This window comes from Hippocampus comes, unplaced genomic scaffold (assembly GCF_001891065.2).
Source record: "Hippocampus comes isolate QL1 unplaced genomic scaffold, H_comes_QL1_v1.1 scaffold249, whole genome shotgun sequence".
Classification (NCBI taxonomy): domain Eukaryota; kingdom Metazoa; phylum Chordata; class Actinopteri; order Syngnathiformes; family Syngnathidae; genus Hippocampus; species Hippocampus comes.
This window is the reverse complement of record NW_017805035.1, coordinates 169,484-183,090: the sequence shown is the minus strand read 5'-3', so window position 1 is coordinate 183,090 and position 13,607 is coordinate 169,484. Positions and strand designations below refer to the sequence as shown.

Genomic DNA, 13,607 nt, shown 5'->3' with positions numbered 1-13,607 from the left:
ACGGGGGAGGTCGCGTGAAAATTAGAAAAAAAAAAAAAAAAAAAAAAACAGGAGCATAACTCAACCGGTCATTCATATTAGATTTAAATAATCCATTCTAATCTCCGCATCAAGGGTCTCATTATACAAGTATTTCACGGTTGACAATTTTGCTGTGCTTGAATACAAACGAGAAGTGCAGAATGTCAACTCACTCATTAAACGATAACATTTGAACCGCGCAGATGCTCCTTTAATTGTTTGAATGATGCATATTTGAACCATCTCATGTCACCCAAAATATTAGAAACGGGTCTCCGTGTGACGCAGTGCACGAGTACTAGTTCAACCTCATAAGTGAGCATTAATATCTTTTGCACAAGGAGAATTTCCGCATTTGATGGTTTATCGAATGAAGTGGAAGCTGAGTGCAAAATGTGTTGCGCCTTGAAGAGTAAAATATAATAACAGACAAAGGGGGGAGGGAGCCAACATGTTTCGGGAGGTAGAAGTTGTTCGTCTCACAAAGAAGAGCCGTCAAGCAAATCGTGTGGGCGGCACTTCACAGCCGGCTGTTGTTTTTGAAGAGGCTTTTGTTTTGGTGCGCCTTCGCTTGATGATGTTTCCACACGTACGAACCTCATCAGTCAGCAGCGAGTATCAAAAGGCGTTTTAGTCAGCTCGTGTGGAAGTTACAAAAGTTTAAATTAAAGCAGTAACGAACGGGCCCTCGCACCCCCGCAGTCGCCACGCGCAGTATTCCGTGCACGTATACCGACTTTGAAGGGAAGGAAATCTCAAGTTCTTCACAAACTAGTGCTAGCTTCTCAAATGTGGTTTCAAATTGCCAGCAATTGGACAGAATCTCACGGATGAGTTTGGGCCACTGGAAATTTCTAAATTAGCTTGAAATGGCCAATTCAAATCAAAATGGCTAATTTCTCGTGTCTTTTCAGACGTTGGTTTTTGTCTTGAGAATTGCTTTTTTTTTTTTTTTTTTTAACTTTACTAATGACAGATACACATATCAAATTTACCAGAGTAGAATTGACTCAGAGGCTTGTAATTGGCTTTGGGAGACACACAATTGTTTCTAAAATGTGATTGGGCGCAGCTGAGCCACTTGAGCCCGAAATTTCCACTTAAATGGCTGACTTCCAGGAATTGGGAGATGTCTTTTTGAGATTATTTTGTGGGCCATATATCTAAGTCGAACGGGTTTCGGAAGCTGAATATTTTAACGCTTTCACAACATGTCCACTTTAAACCAAAATGGCGGACTTTGGGGATCTTTGGAGGCATCGCTTCATGAGACTTTTTTTGTCGGTCTACTTCACAAAGACTGTGCAACTAAACTTCATGATGCTGAGTAAAACTGGATAAATTCATCTTTGACGGAAGTCCCCGAAAATGACCAAATTAGACTGAAATGACCGCTTCAACCAAAATGGCTGACTTCCTGTGTGTTTTTTTTTTTAACACAAGTTCTTGAGCCTTTTGCATTGATTCGTGATAGACATTGCTCGGTCAAATGGGTTTCATGAGCTGGACTTTTAAAAAAATGTAACATTAAGAAAGCTGAGATTGTTACGTCTTGTTTAGTTCGATTTATCTTCACAGGTCAACTCAAAATGGTTGACTCCCTGTGTCTTTTCAAGGATGGCTTCTTGAGATTTTTGCGGGTCTACTCACGATAGATACGCCTACCAAATTTAATGATACTGAGTCAAACTGGATTCAATGGCTGAACTGATTTTAAAATATGGTTTGGCGCCCCTGAGACAATTTAGCTTCAAATGGTCGTTTCAAACCAAGATGGCTGACTGTGTCTTTTCAGGCATGGCTTCTCGAGACTGTGGATCCACTCATGATTGACATTGCTATTAAATTTCATTTTTCTCAGTGTAACTGGCTTCGGGGGCTGAATTTCCCCCAAAAGATTTCCCCTGTTTGAGCTGTAAACATAAAAACGTAGTAGAGTGCCATACCCGCGCTTGCGGGTCGCTGCGGCAGTCCCGGCGAGACGGTGTTCCTTTGCAGGGCGGGTTGCTGCGGTGACAGCAGGCGGGGGTCCGAGAGGGCGGCGTTGATGAAGGAGGTGGTGGTGACCAGGGTGCCGCCCGGGTTGTTGCTGAACTGAAGGGTGGCAGGTTGCGGCGGTGGGGCGCTCTGATTGGACACTGGCACGGTGACGGGCATGGAGAAGGTTGGCTGCGGGACGGTGGCCTGGGGGTAAGAGAGAGGAGAAGGGCGGGGATTTTCAATGCCAATCTCCACAGTAAGAGACAGTTGGTCAATTTAGCTTCATTAGCTTAGCATCAGCGAAGCAAACAAGCCTGAATGTTGGAAAACGGTCACACCAAAACAAAACAAGTCAGCCGAGGAATGTCATCTACTAGCTCCTTCGTCTGCTACTGTTTCAAACTAACAGTACATTACAAGGCTAATGCTCCATCCCACTATCTATATACTGCATCCCAATGTTATCAGAGGATTACATAGCTACCCATAATGCTACATTTAACTGCTAAAGCTACATTCTAGCTAGTCATACCTAGCATTTACACTGCATCCCACTTTAACACTGTTCAAATTGGTTATGCTACAGCGCACCACTTGCTTTGTATCCCAGCAAGAAACAGACACAATGCTAATGCTACATGCTAACATTTTAAACGTTAATAAATAGTACAAAGCTATCAAATTATTTTAACTGACACGATACGACAGACACAAACAAACACGCAGACACGTGCGGAGTGACATTTTTGAAAGTGTTAAATGAAGATCTTGGTGGTTTCAACAGTTGAGTCCATAAAATATACTAAAATTGATGTCAACCATTTCGGGTTGTCCTGGAAGGTGACCCACTTCACAGTGAAAGCAGGACTTCTATTTCAAGAAAATGGGCCAAAGCGCCTAAGTTCCAGGCTCTGTGCTCGGCTTGTACAGCCTGGGACCCACTTAACTGTGAGGAAGGCGAGAGCACACGGGATGAAAGAAAACTTTGCTTCATTTGAAACGTTAAAACATTTTCAAAGGTTTCGTTTTTATTCATTTATTTATTTTTGATAAACATCACAGAAACGGGACGGGGGTTGATTCTTTCAAGATTTTAACAGTCTGCAGAGAAGTTGGAATTTAGAGTCACTCAACTTTAGTATCATACAATGATTTTCCTCAACACGGTGGGAAGCACTAAGGTCTCCTGGAAGTAATGCAGCTTAATACACACATTTGACAATAAAGTTGACCTCAACTTGAACTTGAACTTAATTAACAGCAATGACAAAAGGCAGAGAAAGTCCCCAACTGAGCAACAATAATATTTGTTGTTCCCACAGAGCAGAGGGAACGTGTGCTTGTGAGCATTGTTGTATGTTCCATTTGTATGTATTGCTGCTCTGTTTATGTTGTTTGAAAGTTTACAATGACTGCAAAATCGATGCTATTTTTTGTAGCCTGCATATGGCGTTCCGCGTAATATGTTAGCATGAAGCTAGCGAAATACGGTTTCAAATTACAGTGCGTCAGTTTGACAGGAAGCTTCTCCTGGAGTGACGGAACACATTTTTCCTCTGAGTCGGACAGTCATCTTTTCGCTTCCTCAATGTAAAGTTATGCGATAGTCTCCCATTTTCTTGAAAGTGAGAGAGTGAGAACCGGTGCGAAAGAATACAGTGGTGCCATGAGACACAAGTTAAATTTGTTACGTTACCGCATGTGAGACTCAAAATACGAATATAATTTCTCCATTCCATCCGCTTTGGGTTTTTTTTTTCACAGGGGATAAAGAATATATGCCTTTTTATGTTGTCGCCATGTGTTGATGCACCTTTGTGTTCAAAACCCATTGCTTGAATGGTTTTAACGATTGATGCTATTCATTAGCCCATCTATGGTGCTGTTAGCTTTAAGCTAGCGGAAGGCAAAATTGTGTTGTTCTAAACTCACAACGTGTAATTCTTTTTGTTTTATGATGTTTAGTTTGACAGCAAACTTAACTCGTGGTGGTATTAAGCAGCTCGACGCCTCGATTTTGAATAAATGTTCACTAATTTCCAAAAGGATGCTTTTTGTGAAGCGAGTCGGCTTTACTGCTACCACACAACCTATCATAAAATAGTATGATAGTATCGTAATGGAACTAGTGGCCAAAGTGGAGCCGTGACTTTCCTTGCTTTGGAGGTAGCATCAAGCTCATCGTGTCACCGTAGTGTGGTGGTTTCTCTCAGGTCTCAGGCCTAAGATCATAAAAGCGCTCAGGGTGACCGTGTGCGCGTTCCCCGTTGACCAATCACGAGCCAGGCAGTTAGCCAGCTCGTAAAATCAAACGGCACTCGTTAAGGTGACGTTAATGGCGTGATTGAGCGCCACGGGAGAAGACATCAATAGCGGTGCTAGGCGAAACCTGAGCTGGAAACGAAGCCGGTTCACGACCGGAACGCCGTGTCCAGTCAGGGACGTCTCCACGGCGACTGCACGCTAGCTCTATGAATAGCATCACCTCTTCACAGTAGGAAGGCATGAACCTGAGGTACTACATTGAGTTATTACCAAAAAAAAAAAAAAAAGTGTGTTTTCCTTGCCTGCGGTTGCCATGACGACTGCGGTGACAGTCCAGGATGACGTTAACGTACCTTTCGCAAGTTGCGTGATTATTTTTATAGCACACATAACCACTTGTCTCACTCACTGTTATGAATAAGGCGCATGAATTCAAGTATGGAATGTCGGGGTTTATTATTTTTGAAAGAATTACAGGAACAACACTATTTTTTTAATGTATAAAGTCAGAAATGTACCGTCATTTCTTCACCGAAGAGTTTGATGTACTTAATGCCAATTTATGATGAAGAAAACAAATTGTTTTATTTAAAAAAATGTGTACCTATGATTTTGTTTCAATATTTTGTTTTATTTTTAATTGAATTTTATTAACACTGAATATATGTTTATATTTAATTATTCTATGAACAAATTGTCTGTATTTGTTTAAAAAAAAAAAAAAGAGAACCTATATATTTCCATCACCTATACCACCGATGTCAGAGTTTGGTTCGCATTGCCGGCAGTTAAGTCGGAGTTGTTCCCAGTGAAGGTTGGACTTTGTCACTGATTCTGTTCATAACGTTTATGAACAGAATTTGTAGGCGCAGCGGAGGCGTTGAGGGGGGTCCTGTTTGGTGGCCTCCGTATTGCATCTCTGCTTTTAGCAGATGATGTGGTCCTCTTGGCTTCTTCAGGCCGGGATATCTCCAACCCTCTGGGATTTTTATACTGTAGATGTTTTTAAAAGGGATAATGACTGCTCACATTTTCTTCATATTTTTTATAGATTTTTTTCCACATGACTTATCCTTCATATTTGGCCCTCTTTTAATCTTGGTGTCATTTTCTAGAAAATATAAAACGATTTAAACTAATATGAAGACGTTAGCATTGTTGTTTGAAAAGACATCTTACTAGTAATTGTAAAAAAATAAATAAAATAAAAAAATAAAATAAAAAAAGAGAGAGAAAAATAAACATCCAAAATGTTCTATATGTCGCTCACTACGCGCAGGCAAACACGCAGTCAGGTCCTAGGGAAATTGTACCTCCCCAAAAAAATAAATAAATAAAATACAAAAAAAGAAATAGGCACATAAACACAATTTGGCACCTTGAGCTTCGTGCACATGCCAAAAAACTGTGGCAACACACTCCACAAACATGGCTGACATGCAAGTTGAGCCAAAGAAATGTACCAAAAAAAACAAAACAAAAAAAAAAGCGCTTTATAGCTTCCATTTTTCCAGTAAAAGCAAAACTAAGTAAGCTAAAAATTCAGTAGCTTAACTCCTGCTGCCGTAGCATCGTTTTTTTTTTATATTAAATTACACGATATTCCTATGAGTACAAACTGTGAGATGACAACGGCCAAAATTGATAAAATGCTAATAATACGATGGAACCTCAAACATAGTCCCTTGTGCGTGCTTCCTGTTCATTTTCTTTTTCTGCATCTTAGAACTGCCCTTCTGCAGGCTCCTTGCTAAACCGAGGTCTCTCATTTAGCATTTGCTGTGCTCATTTATCAATGCAAGTTAATTAATTTATTCCAGGAGTAAAATAGATTATTTTACACATACAACGATTTATTATGTGATTTTATAATATTTTATGAATGCAAATTTTACCAACAAAACATGAGTAATTAAAAAAAAAACTATCAAAGTAAAGTTCACCAATTTTTTACGCAATTGTAACTAATTCACCAAAAAGTTAAAAAAAAAAAAAAAAGGTAAAATAAGCAATTTTATGTGACATGAATGTTCAATGCATGCATATGACCGTTTTTCTCTATGAGCATGTAAAATAAATGTAATCATAAAATTTTATTTTATTCATGACAAAGGTAATTTAAACATTTTAGGTCGCGGCCACTGCAATTCCCAAGTGAATGCATAACGTCTGCCTGCCTGTCCTGCCTTGGGGGAGGTCTCCGTCTCACACACACAGCATTAGCATTAGCTGATGTGCTGGTGAGTATGGAAAGCTGTTTGAGCGTTTATTTTGTCCAAGGACAACTTCGGGCATACTAGTAGGACAACTGGACACGTTACTTGCGAGGCACAACAGTGCACGAGTTGACAACAGTGCTACTAGTAGTACTACAAGTAACATTGGAAAATTGTACTATGTAACATTGAGCGCTTCACAAGTATGACTATAAGGAGCGCAGTTGTCAACTAGTGGACAGTTTTGCTTCACTAGTAAGTAACATGTCACGGTAGAACGCCAATGTTGTCCGACTAGGGTGCAGAAATGTGGAAGACAGTCATGAAAACAAATGGATACAGCCGTTCTACTAGCGCGCTGTGTTGTCTTACAAGTGAGGACAAAGAGTGTACTAGCATATGGACCTTAAGATGGATAGCAAAGATGCACTGGTAGCCGAGACTTTACTCTAAATGTTATTAGCAAGGCAGAACTATGCACTAGTCATTATCAGTGCGTCTCTCTTACTATGAGTGAAGCTTATGTCCGAAGATGTCAACTAGTAGAATTTTAATGTTTCACTCCTAGCACGAGTGGCTACTAGTGACATTTCTGTATCAGTAAAGGTTTTGCCTAATTTGTCGTCATCCTAGCACTATGCCAAAGTTGTTCTATTCGTGACGACAAAGCGCGGACGAGCACGCGGACTTTGAGCTGGACACCGAGGACATCAAATAATACATGTAGAAAAACCTTGGCACAATAGTAGGACAACTACCTACATGTGAGGCAAAACTACTAGTGGGCAATTGGCCATTAGTAAAACAAGTACATATTACTCAACGGATATTCTCTCTCTGATTTTTTTTTTTTTTTACCACATTACAAGATAGGACAAATATTCACCCTACCCCCAAAAAGGCAAAACATCTGCCTTTCTCTTTTTGCAAATTTTTTTTTCTGTTGAAAAATGAAACGACTACCAAAAACACTTCTATGTATGCATATATACATACATAGAATTTTTTTTTTTCAGCCGACTAATCAGTTATCGGAATTTAACTCCATTTTTACCCAAATAGCGGCCTCAACAAATCCATCCCGGTCCAGCCCTTTTTACTCGTAAAGCAAAACTACTCGCGTGCTACTAATACAGTTCAGAAAGTGATCCATGCAATCTTGATATCCATCTTAAGGTCCAGTACACTATTTGCCCTCGCTAGCAAAACAACTAGTGGTGTTACCAGTGCCGCATTAGAAAGACAGATGTTGGACCAGGTGGCGTACTAATCACACTGAACCGGTACGAGGACGCGGACCCGAAATCGCATACGGAAGACAATAGAATAAATGCTCAAACGGCTTTCCATCGGTGAGGGTTACGTGGACGAGGAAGAGGAGGTGTGAGGATGGTGAATGCGAGTGCTCTGTGAGTAGAAGTCAGCCGCCGCCATCAGCAGCCCGAGGAGGCGAAAAAGGAGTAGGGCAAGGGGGGGGTCAAAAAGGGGGCGGGTACACAGAGGAGGCGTGGCGGTACTCACTGACAGCCTATAGTTGCGCATCATTTTATCAAACTCCTCGTCAATTTTTTTGTACTTCTCCTCAGTGCGCGGCGTGAGCGAGAAGGGCTCCTCGGGGTCCGGGCTCTCAGAGTCCCGGTGCTCTTTCTTGTTCAGAGCCTTGGTAGCCCAAATAGAAGAAGGATAGGAAGAAGAGGAGGATAGAAGAGGAGGAGGAGGAGGAGGAGGAGAGGGGTTAGAGACGATGACACAGGTGCGAGTGTACTCACGCCGTAGCGCTTGTAGAGGGTGTCCAGGTCGTCCGTCTTGTTGCGGTACTTGTCGTCGTTTAGCGGGCTTTGGTCGATGGAGTCGTCGCCATCAGGCTCGGGGCTGTTGCAGCCGTTAAAGGATTTCTTTCGCAATGTCTGGGTAGGGGGGAGGGGGGGCACATTTGCATACATACACACACACACGCGTGTTATGAACAGAATTATAAAAAATAAAAAAAATTTTAAAAAGGAGAGACACACATGTCCTCTCATGAGCCAACAACATTTCTCCGCAGTGTCACTCGCGTGGGTCATGTCAGCTGACCTCAGTACAGGTATATTCAACTTAAAATTAACCCCTTTGACCAAAAATCACCAAATAAATAAATAAAGTTAAACACTTCCATGTGTGTTGCCGGACTTAAGTTGCCTAACGTCGCCTACGTTGAAACCTGAGGAGGAAATGGAAAACATTTTTGGCCTTTAGCTGAGGACAACACGCGATTCCAACCTGGAATAACCTTGGAGGGACAACTGAATCTGTACTCGCAGGTGCACTTGGGAGCCCGGAATGAAGAAAGAAAGCTTCTCAATGACACCGACCAGAATGTTCTTCGATCCATAAGAGTGCTGACGCGAGCTGACAACTGACGCTTTGGACCTGAACCCCAGCAAGCCAACACCGACCGGGCACCTCGTCAACGCAGCTGCTTGATTGGTGTGAAAGCTGCGGCGTCAGTGCCGAGGATTCCGGCTCAACCCGATTTGCCGCTAAGCTAAGAAGCTTTGTGGCCGGGTGAAGCGACGGAAGGCACCGTGACTGGCCGGGAAAGCTCCCGCTTTGGAAATCAATTAGCGAAACTGTAAAATGGCAAAGAAAAAAAAAAAGCTCACTTGCTCGGGAGTAAAGCTCAAAATCAGGAATGGCTGACATCTTTTCTTTTCAGGAAAGTACAACAAAAATAGGTTGCCTTATTTTTTTTGGAAAATTTGGAACAAAAACGGTCTTGAGTTGTAACGCTTTCAAACCGCCAATGGCTTTAAGAAAATAAAAAGCTTCAGTCTTTTCATTTTAGGAAAGTGTAACATTAATAGTTTGCCTTCTTTTATAGGAAATGAAAGAATGAGAAAAAAAAACATTTGAACAGTGTGAATTGTAATGCTACGAAACCACAAGTGGCCTTCGTGATACCATATAAGATCGCTTAAATCTTTCCTTTTTTAAAAATTTTATTTATATATATTTTTTAAGAATTAGAGCACACAGCTTGTCTTTTCAGGAAATTTGGACTAACAGTAACAGCTAAAGAAACAGCAAAGGAATGGCCTCAGTAATACATGTAGTATATCATCTTATATCTTTTCTATTTAGGAAAGTGCAATATCTAGTTTGTCTTCTTTTCAGGGCGTGAACAATGCAGACAAGTGCAACCGTAACGGGTTGATCAATGGAAATGATTACGCTATTAAAACACTAAGAGTTTATAATAATACACATTCGGTATTAGCTTACATCTTTTCATTTTAGGAAAGTGAAATGTCAACGCCAACAAGTGTAACAGTTTAAACAGCCCGAAATATGGCGCAGTTAGTAATAAATACCATATAACAACTTGACGCTTTTCTTTTTAAGAGTGGGAAATCACTTGTTCATCCTCGTTTATGAAAACAAATGATGCAGATCAGATTAACAATAACAGTTTGATCTGATTATTACTATTATTATGTGATTACAGTTCCAAGGGGCTTAATATGACAAAACATAAATTTTAAAAACAGTTTTTCTTCTTTAATAGAAAATGAATGATGCGACAAAGTGTTTGAAGAGCGTGAACTCTGCTCTATAAAAATACCAAATTGCCTTTTTTTTTTTTGGATAGTTCAACCTCAATCATTTGCCTTCTCTCCAGGAAATGAAGGATACAACAGGAACAATGAATTTCTACATTCTAAAAAGGAAGTAATAATGGCTTTTGTTATTGCCTTGGTTCCATTCGAAGATCCCGCGAGAGGCGGTTTAACTCCCGTTCAACGTTTTTAAAAAAAAATCAAATACAAGACAAAAAGTTTATTAAAACGAGGAAAACGAAAATCGAAGCGCGCGCGCGCACACACACACGCACGCACATTCGGTCATCCGCCAGTCGTCGAGAAGACAAACACTGTACATGCGTCTCTGTCCTGGAAGATGCATAAAATGAGCACAAAGAGCATCAGGCCACAATGAAAGCTTGTGACGGACGCATGCATCTTCTTTGAGGATACTGAATGGACGTCAGAGGGACGTTTGCGCACGCGCGCACGCACGCACGCTCACACACAACACAAAAGCTGCTGTGCAACAGTTTTACAGTTGCAAAGAAGAGGGCTACTGGGCATTATGGCAAAAACAAAGAAAGAAACAAACATTTTGTTCCACATCGTCGTCCGTTTTCAAGCATCTGTACGGCAAACGAAAGAAACTAGAAAGTAGGTCAACATTTCATGAACCGATCAAGCGACTTTTTTCGTCAGAGAACAAAATGAAAAAGATAGAACATAGAAATACATGAAAACAATTGAACTGGAATTTCCCGCCTTCGCTACAATCGACCAGCTCGAGTAGAAAATCGCATGAATAAATAGAGCCAGTAGGAATATATTTTTTTCTATCCATGGAGCAGAATTTCACAGGATGTTCACAATAAATTACCCGAATCACCTTTGATGACGAGCGCCACAAAGATTTTGACCAATAATCTAACTGCATTTTTTCCCCCTTAATTATTGTGATCGGGATTTAATATGTGATTATGATTACATTTTCCCATGTATTTTTTTTTCAACAAACCCGGGCAATTAATCAATCCTATCAGTAATCATTTGAAAATTGCCTCCCACGACACTGCAATGTTGATTTGAATTTGATTAATTGTTCTCGCTGCCCCCCGCAAGCCCCGCCCACCAGCTTTCCTCCTTCGTCTCCTTCCTCCGTCCATCACTTCCATCTGCCTTCCTTCCTTTCTCCTCTCGCGTCTATTCATCGGAGGCCTTTTCGCATCGTGCTTGCCTTCCGCCGCTCCTTTCTCCTCTTTTTCTCGCCCTGATTGGGATCTGCAGCCGAGCGGATTAACACGTTGTGGCAGCGGAGGCAGCCCGCCCACACATGCACACGGGCGCACACACGTGCACGCGCACGCGCTGCGTTTTCGAGGCGGCGCGCGCGCGTGTATGCTACCTCTCACCGGAGTGAAGGAATGTCAAGCCGTGTGACGAATACTGACACGCTCGCACACGCACACACTTAAGTGCTTCTAAGCATACAGTAGAGCGAAATGGTCGTCTGCACTCTGACCCGCACTGAGCCGAGTGTATTCGCGTGTGCGCGTGCGTGTTGCCGTGTGTGCGTGGCAGCCTGCGTGACTACATCCACACTTCATAATTTATAGTCAAAAGCACTCGGCAGAGAGGCTCACGGAGGCACTGAGCGAGAATGCGAGCGAGTGCATTTGGTGACCGGCCAATTATCCTCGCCGGCGTCCTCTGGCCGCAGATTAAGCCCAATGTAAATCGTATAATTAAGTCACGCCGTCCCAACCGGGTCGGGCCGGGCTGGGCTGGGCCTGGGTGACACAGTGACTGATGGAGGGGGGGGGAATAAAAAAAACAAGCTTCCAATGACAGCTGCCCGACGAATGTAACGTCTCATCTCCACTTTCACTTAAGCTTTATCGATGTTAAGCTCCGAGGCTCGGCACTTCCTGTCAATTTGTAATTTATGTCATTTATTTATTTTTTTGAAGATAAGGACCTCATTACTTCGGAGCTGGATGCATTTCTATCCAGGCCTGGATATGCGATTTGATTATTTTGAGAGGGGGAAAAAAAATGGAATTTAGACAACTTTTATGGTTTTAGTGTTCAGTTTTACCTTCATTGACAAGAATAATTGGTGCCATGACTCTGCTTGGAACCCACTACACTCAAATTTCAAATCATTTTTTCTCACGGAAAGGAAAATATGTTTTTTGTTATGTTTCATTCAAGAAAATAACACTCAATAATATCATACTAACATAATTTAAAAACATGTAAAGACATTTTGTACGTTAGTTCATTCTGATTGCATGCATCCACTAGCCACCTGAAACAAGAGTTTCACAACGAAGTGACTCAGTCAGCAGCTTTCCTCGCAGGGGATAAAGAATATATCCCTGCGAGTATTGTAATCTGCCAAAATTTGTTGCTTCACTGTATTGGTTCAAATATCTCTTGCTCAAAGTGTCATAACAGCGCGGCTATCGATCATTATTTTTTTTAGCCCATCTTTAACCCCTTTAACCCGTTTTGCATTGTGTGTTCGCCACCCAAGATTCCCCCGCACCCCCAATCTTCATCTTCAACTTCAACTTTGCGCTGATCTCAAACAAAAAGTGCTATAACGCCGCCATTTAACGTTGTCTGTTTGTCACTACAGGTATGAAGAAGCTTGAATTTCGCAGACAGGCAAGGCCAGACCCTTCCGGGGATACTTATTGAAAAACCTGATGACTATATTCTTTGGTGGCAGTAAATGGTTGGATTCCAGTTGACAAACATAAATGTAGTGAACGAGTTACGTCAGTGTATTTTTTGAGAGGGATCAGGTGAAACTGATTCCATTGCTTATGGTTAAAATGTCATCAGATGTATTTACTTGTTGTCCTTGTCTGCCATGTATCGTCTCTCTCTATATTATTTCCACATATGTTGCTGTCTTGTATTTGTACAAAAAAATATATATATCTATATAAAAGACTATTTCATTGTTGTTACATGTTACTGGTTGCGCCTGCATAAATAATGACGTCTTAATCACAATTTTCAGGGTTTCCAAAAGGGTAGAACTGGTATACAAATCCAGTTGAGCAGCATCATGGAACCTCCGATTCGCCGTAAAAAAATAATAAAAAAAATGTAACAAAAACGGCAAGTGGCATTTCAAAGAGGTGTCATGTGAGGACACAGAGAGGAGTACTAAGTGAGGATTAACCAATCGTGGCCAGACGACTAACACCCGCTTAACGAGGAGGTGGGCATCTGGAGGGGGACAACCGAGGACAAAGTCACTGAAAGCATCACCGGTGTGAGTGTGAGTGTGTGTCGGGTGGAGGGTGAGGGGTTGGGGTCACGGCAGCATAGCATAGTTTAGCACTGGGGAGCGACGCTCCCGTGTAAAGGACGCACACAAACACACAAGCGAGACGCACACCAGGCTTGAATATTGTATGAGACGCTCTCTGGGGCCACGGACGAGCGTGCAAAACACATACACAGACACACATGCATACACACACACAAACACACACACACACACACACACACACACACACAACCACACACACACAACCAACAC

General features: G+C 41.8%; 1 protein-coding gene across 1 annotated transcript in view; it reads right to left on the bottom strand.

Moving 5' to 3' along the window:
* Positions 1 to 13,607, bottom strand: part of mef2d (myocyte enhancer factor 2d) — a 77,007-nt gene that overhangs the window by 19,689 nt on the left and 43,711 nt on the right. Inside the window, exons 4-5 of the mRNA XM_019863615.1 lie at positions 8,252 to 8,389; positions 1,968 to 2,205 (exon numbers count right to left, since the gene is read on the bottom strand). Coding sequence (XP_019719174.1) covers positions 1,968 to 2,205; positions 8,252 to 8,389 — 376 coding nt within the window. The remainder of the gene's footprint in view (positions 1 to 1,967; positions 2,206 to 8,251; positions 8,390 to 13,607) is intronic.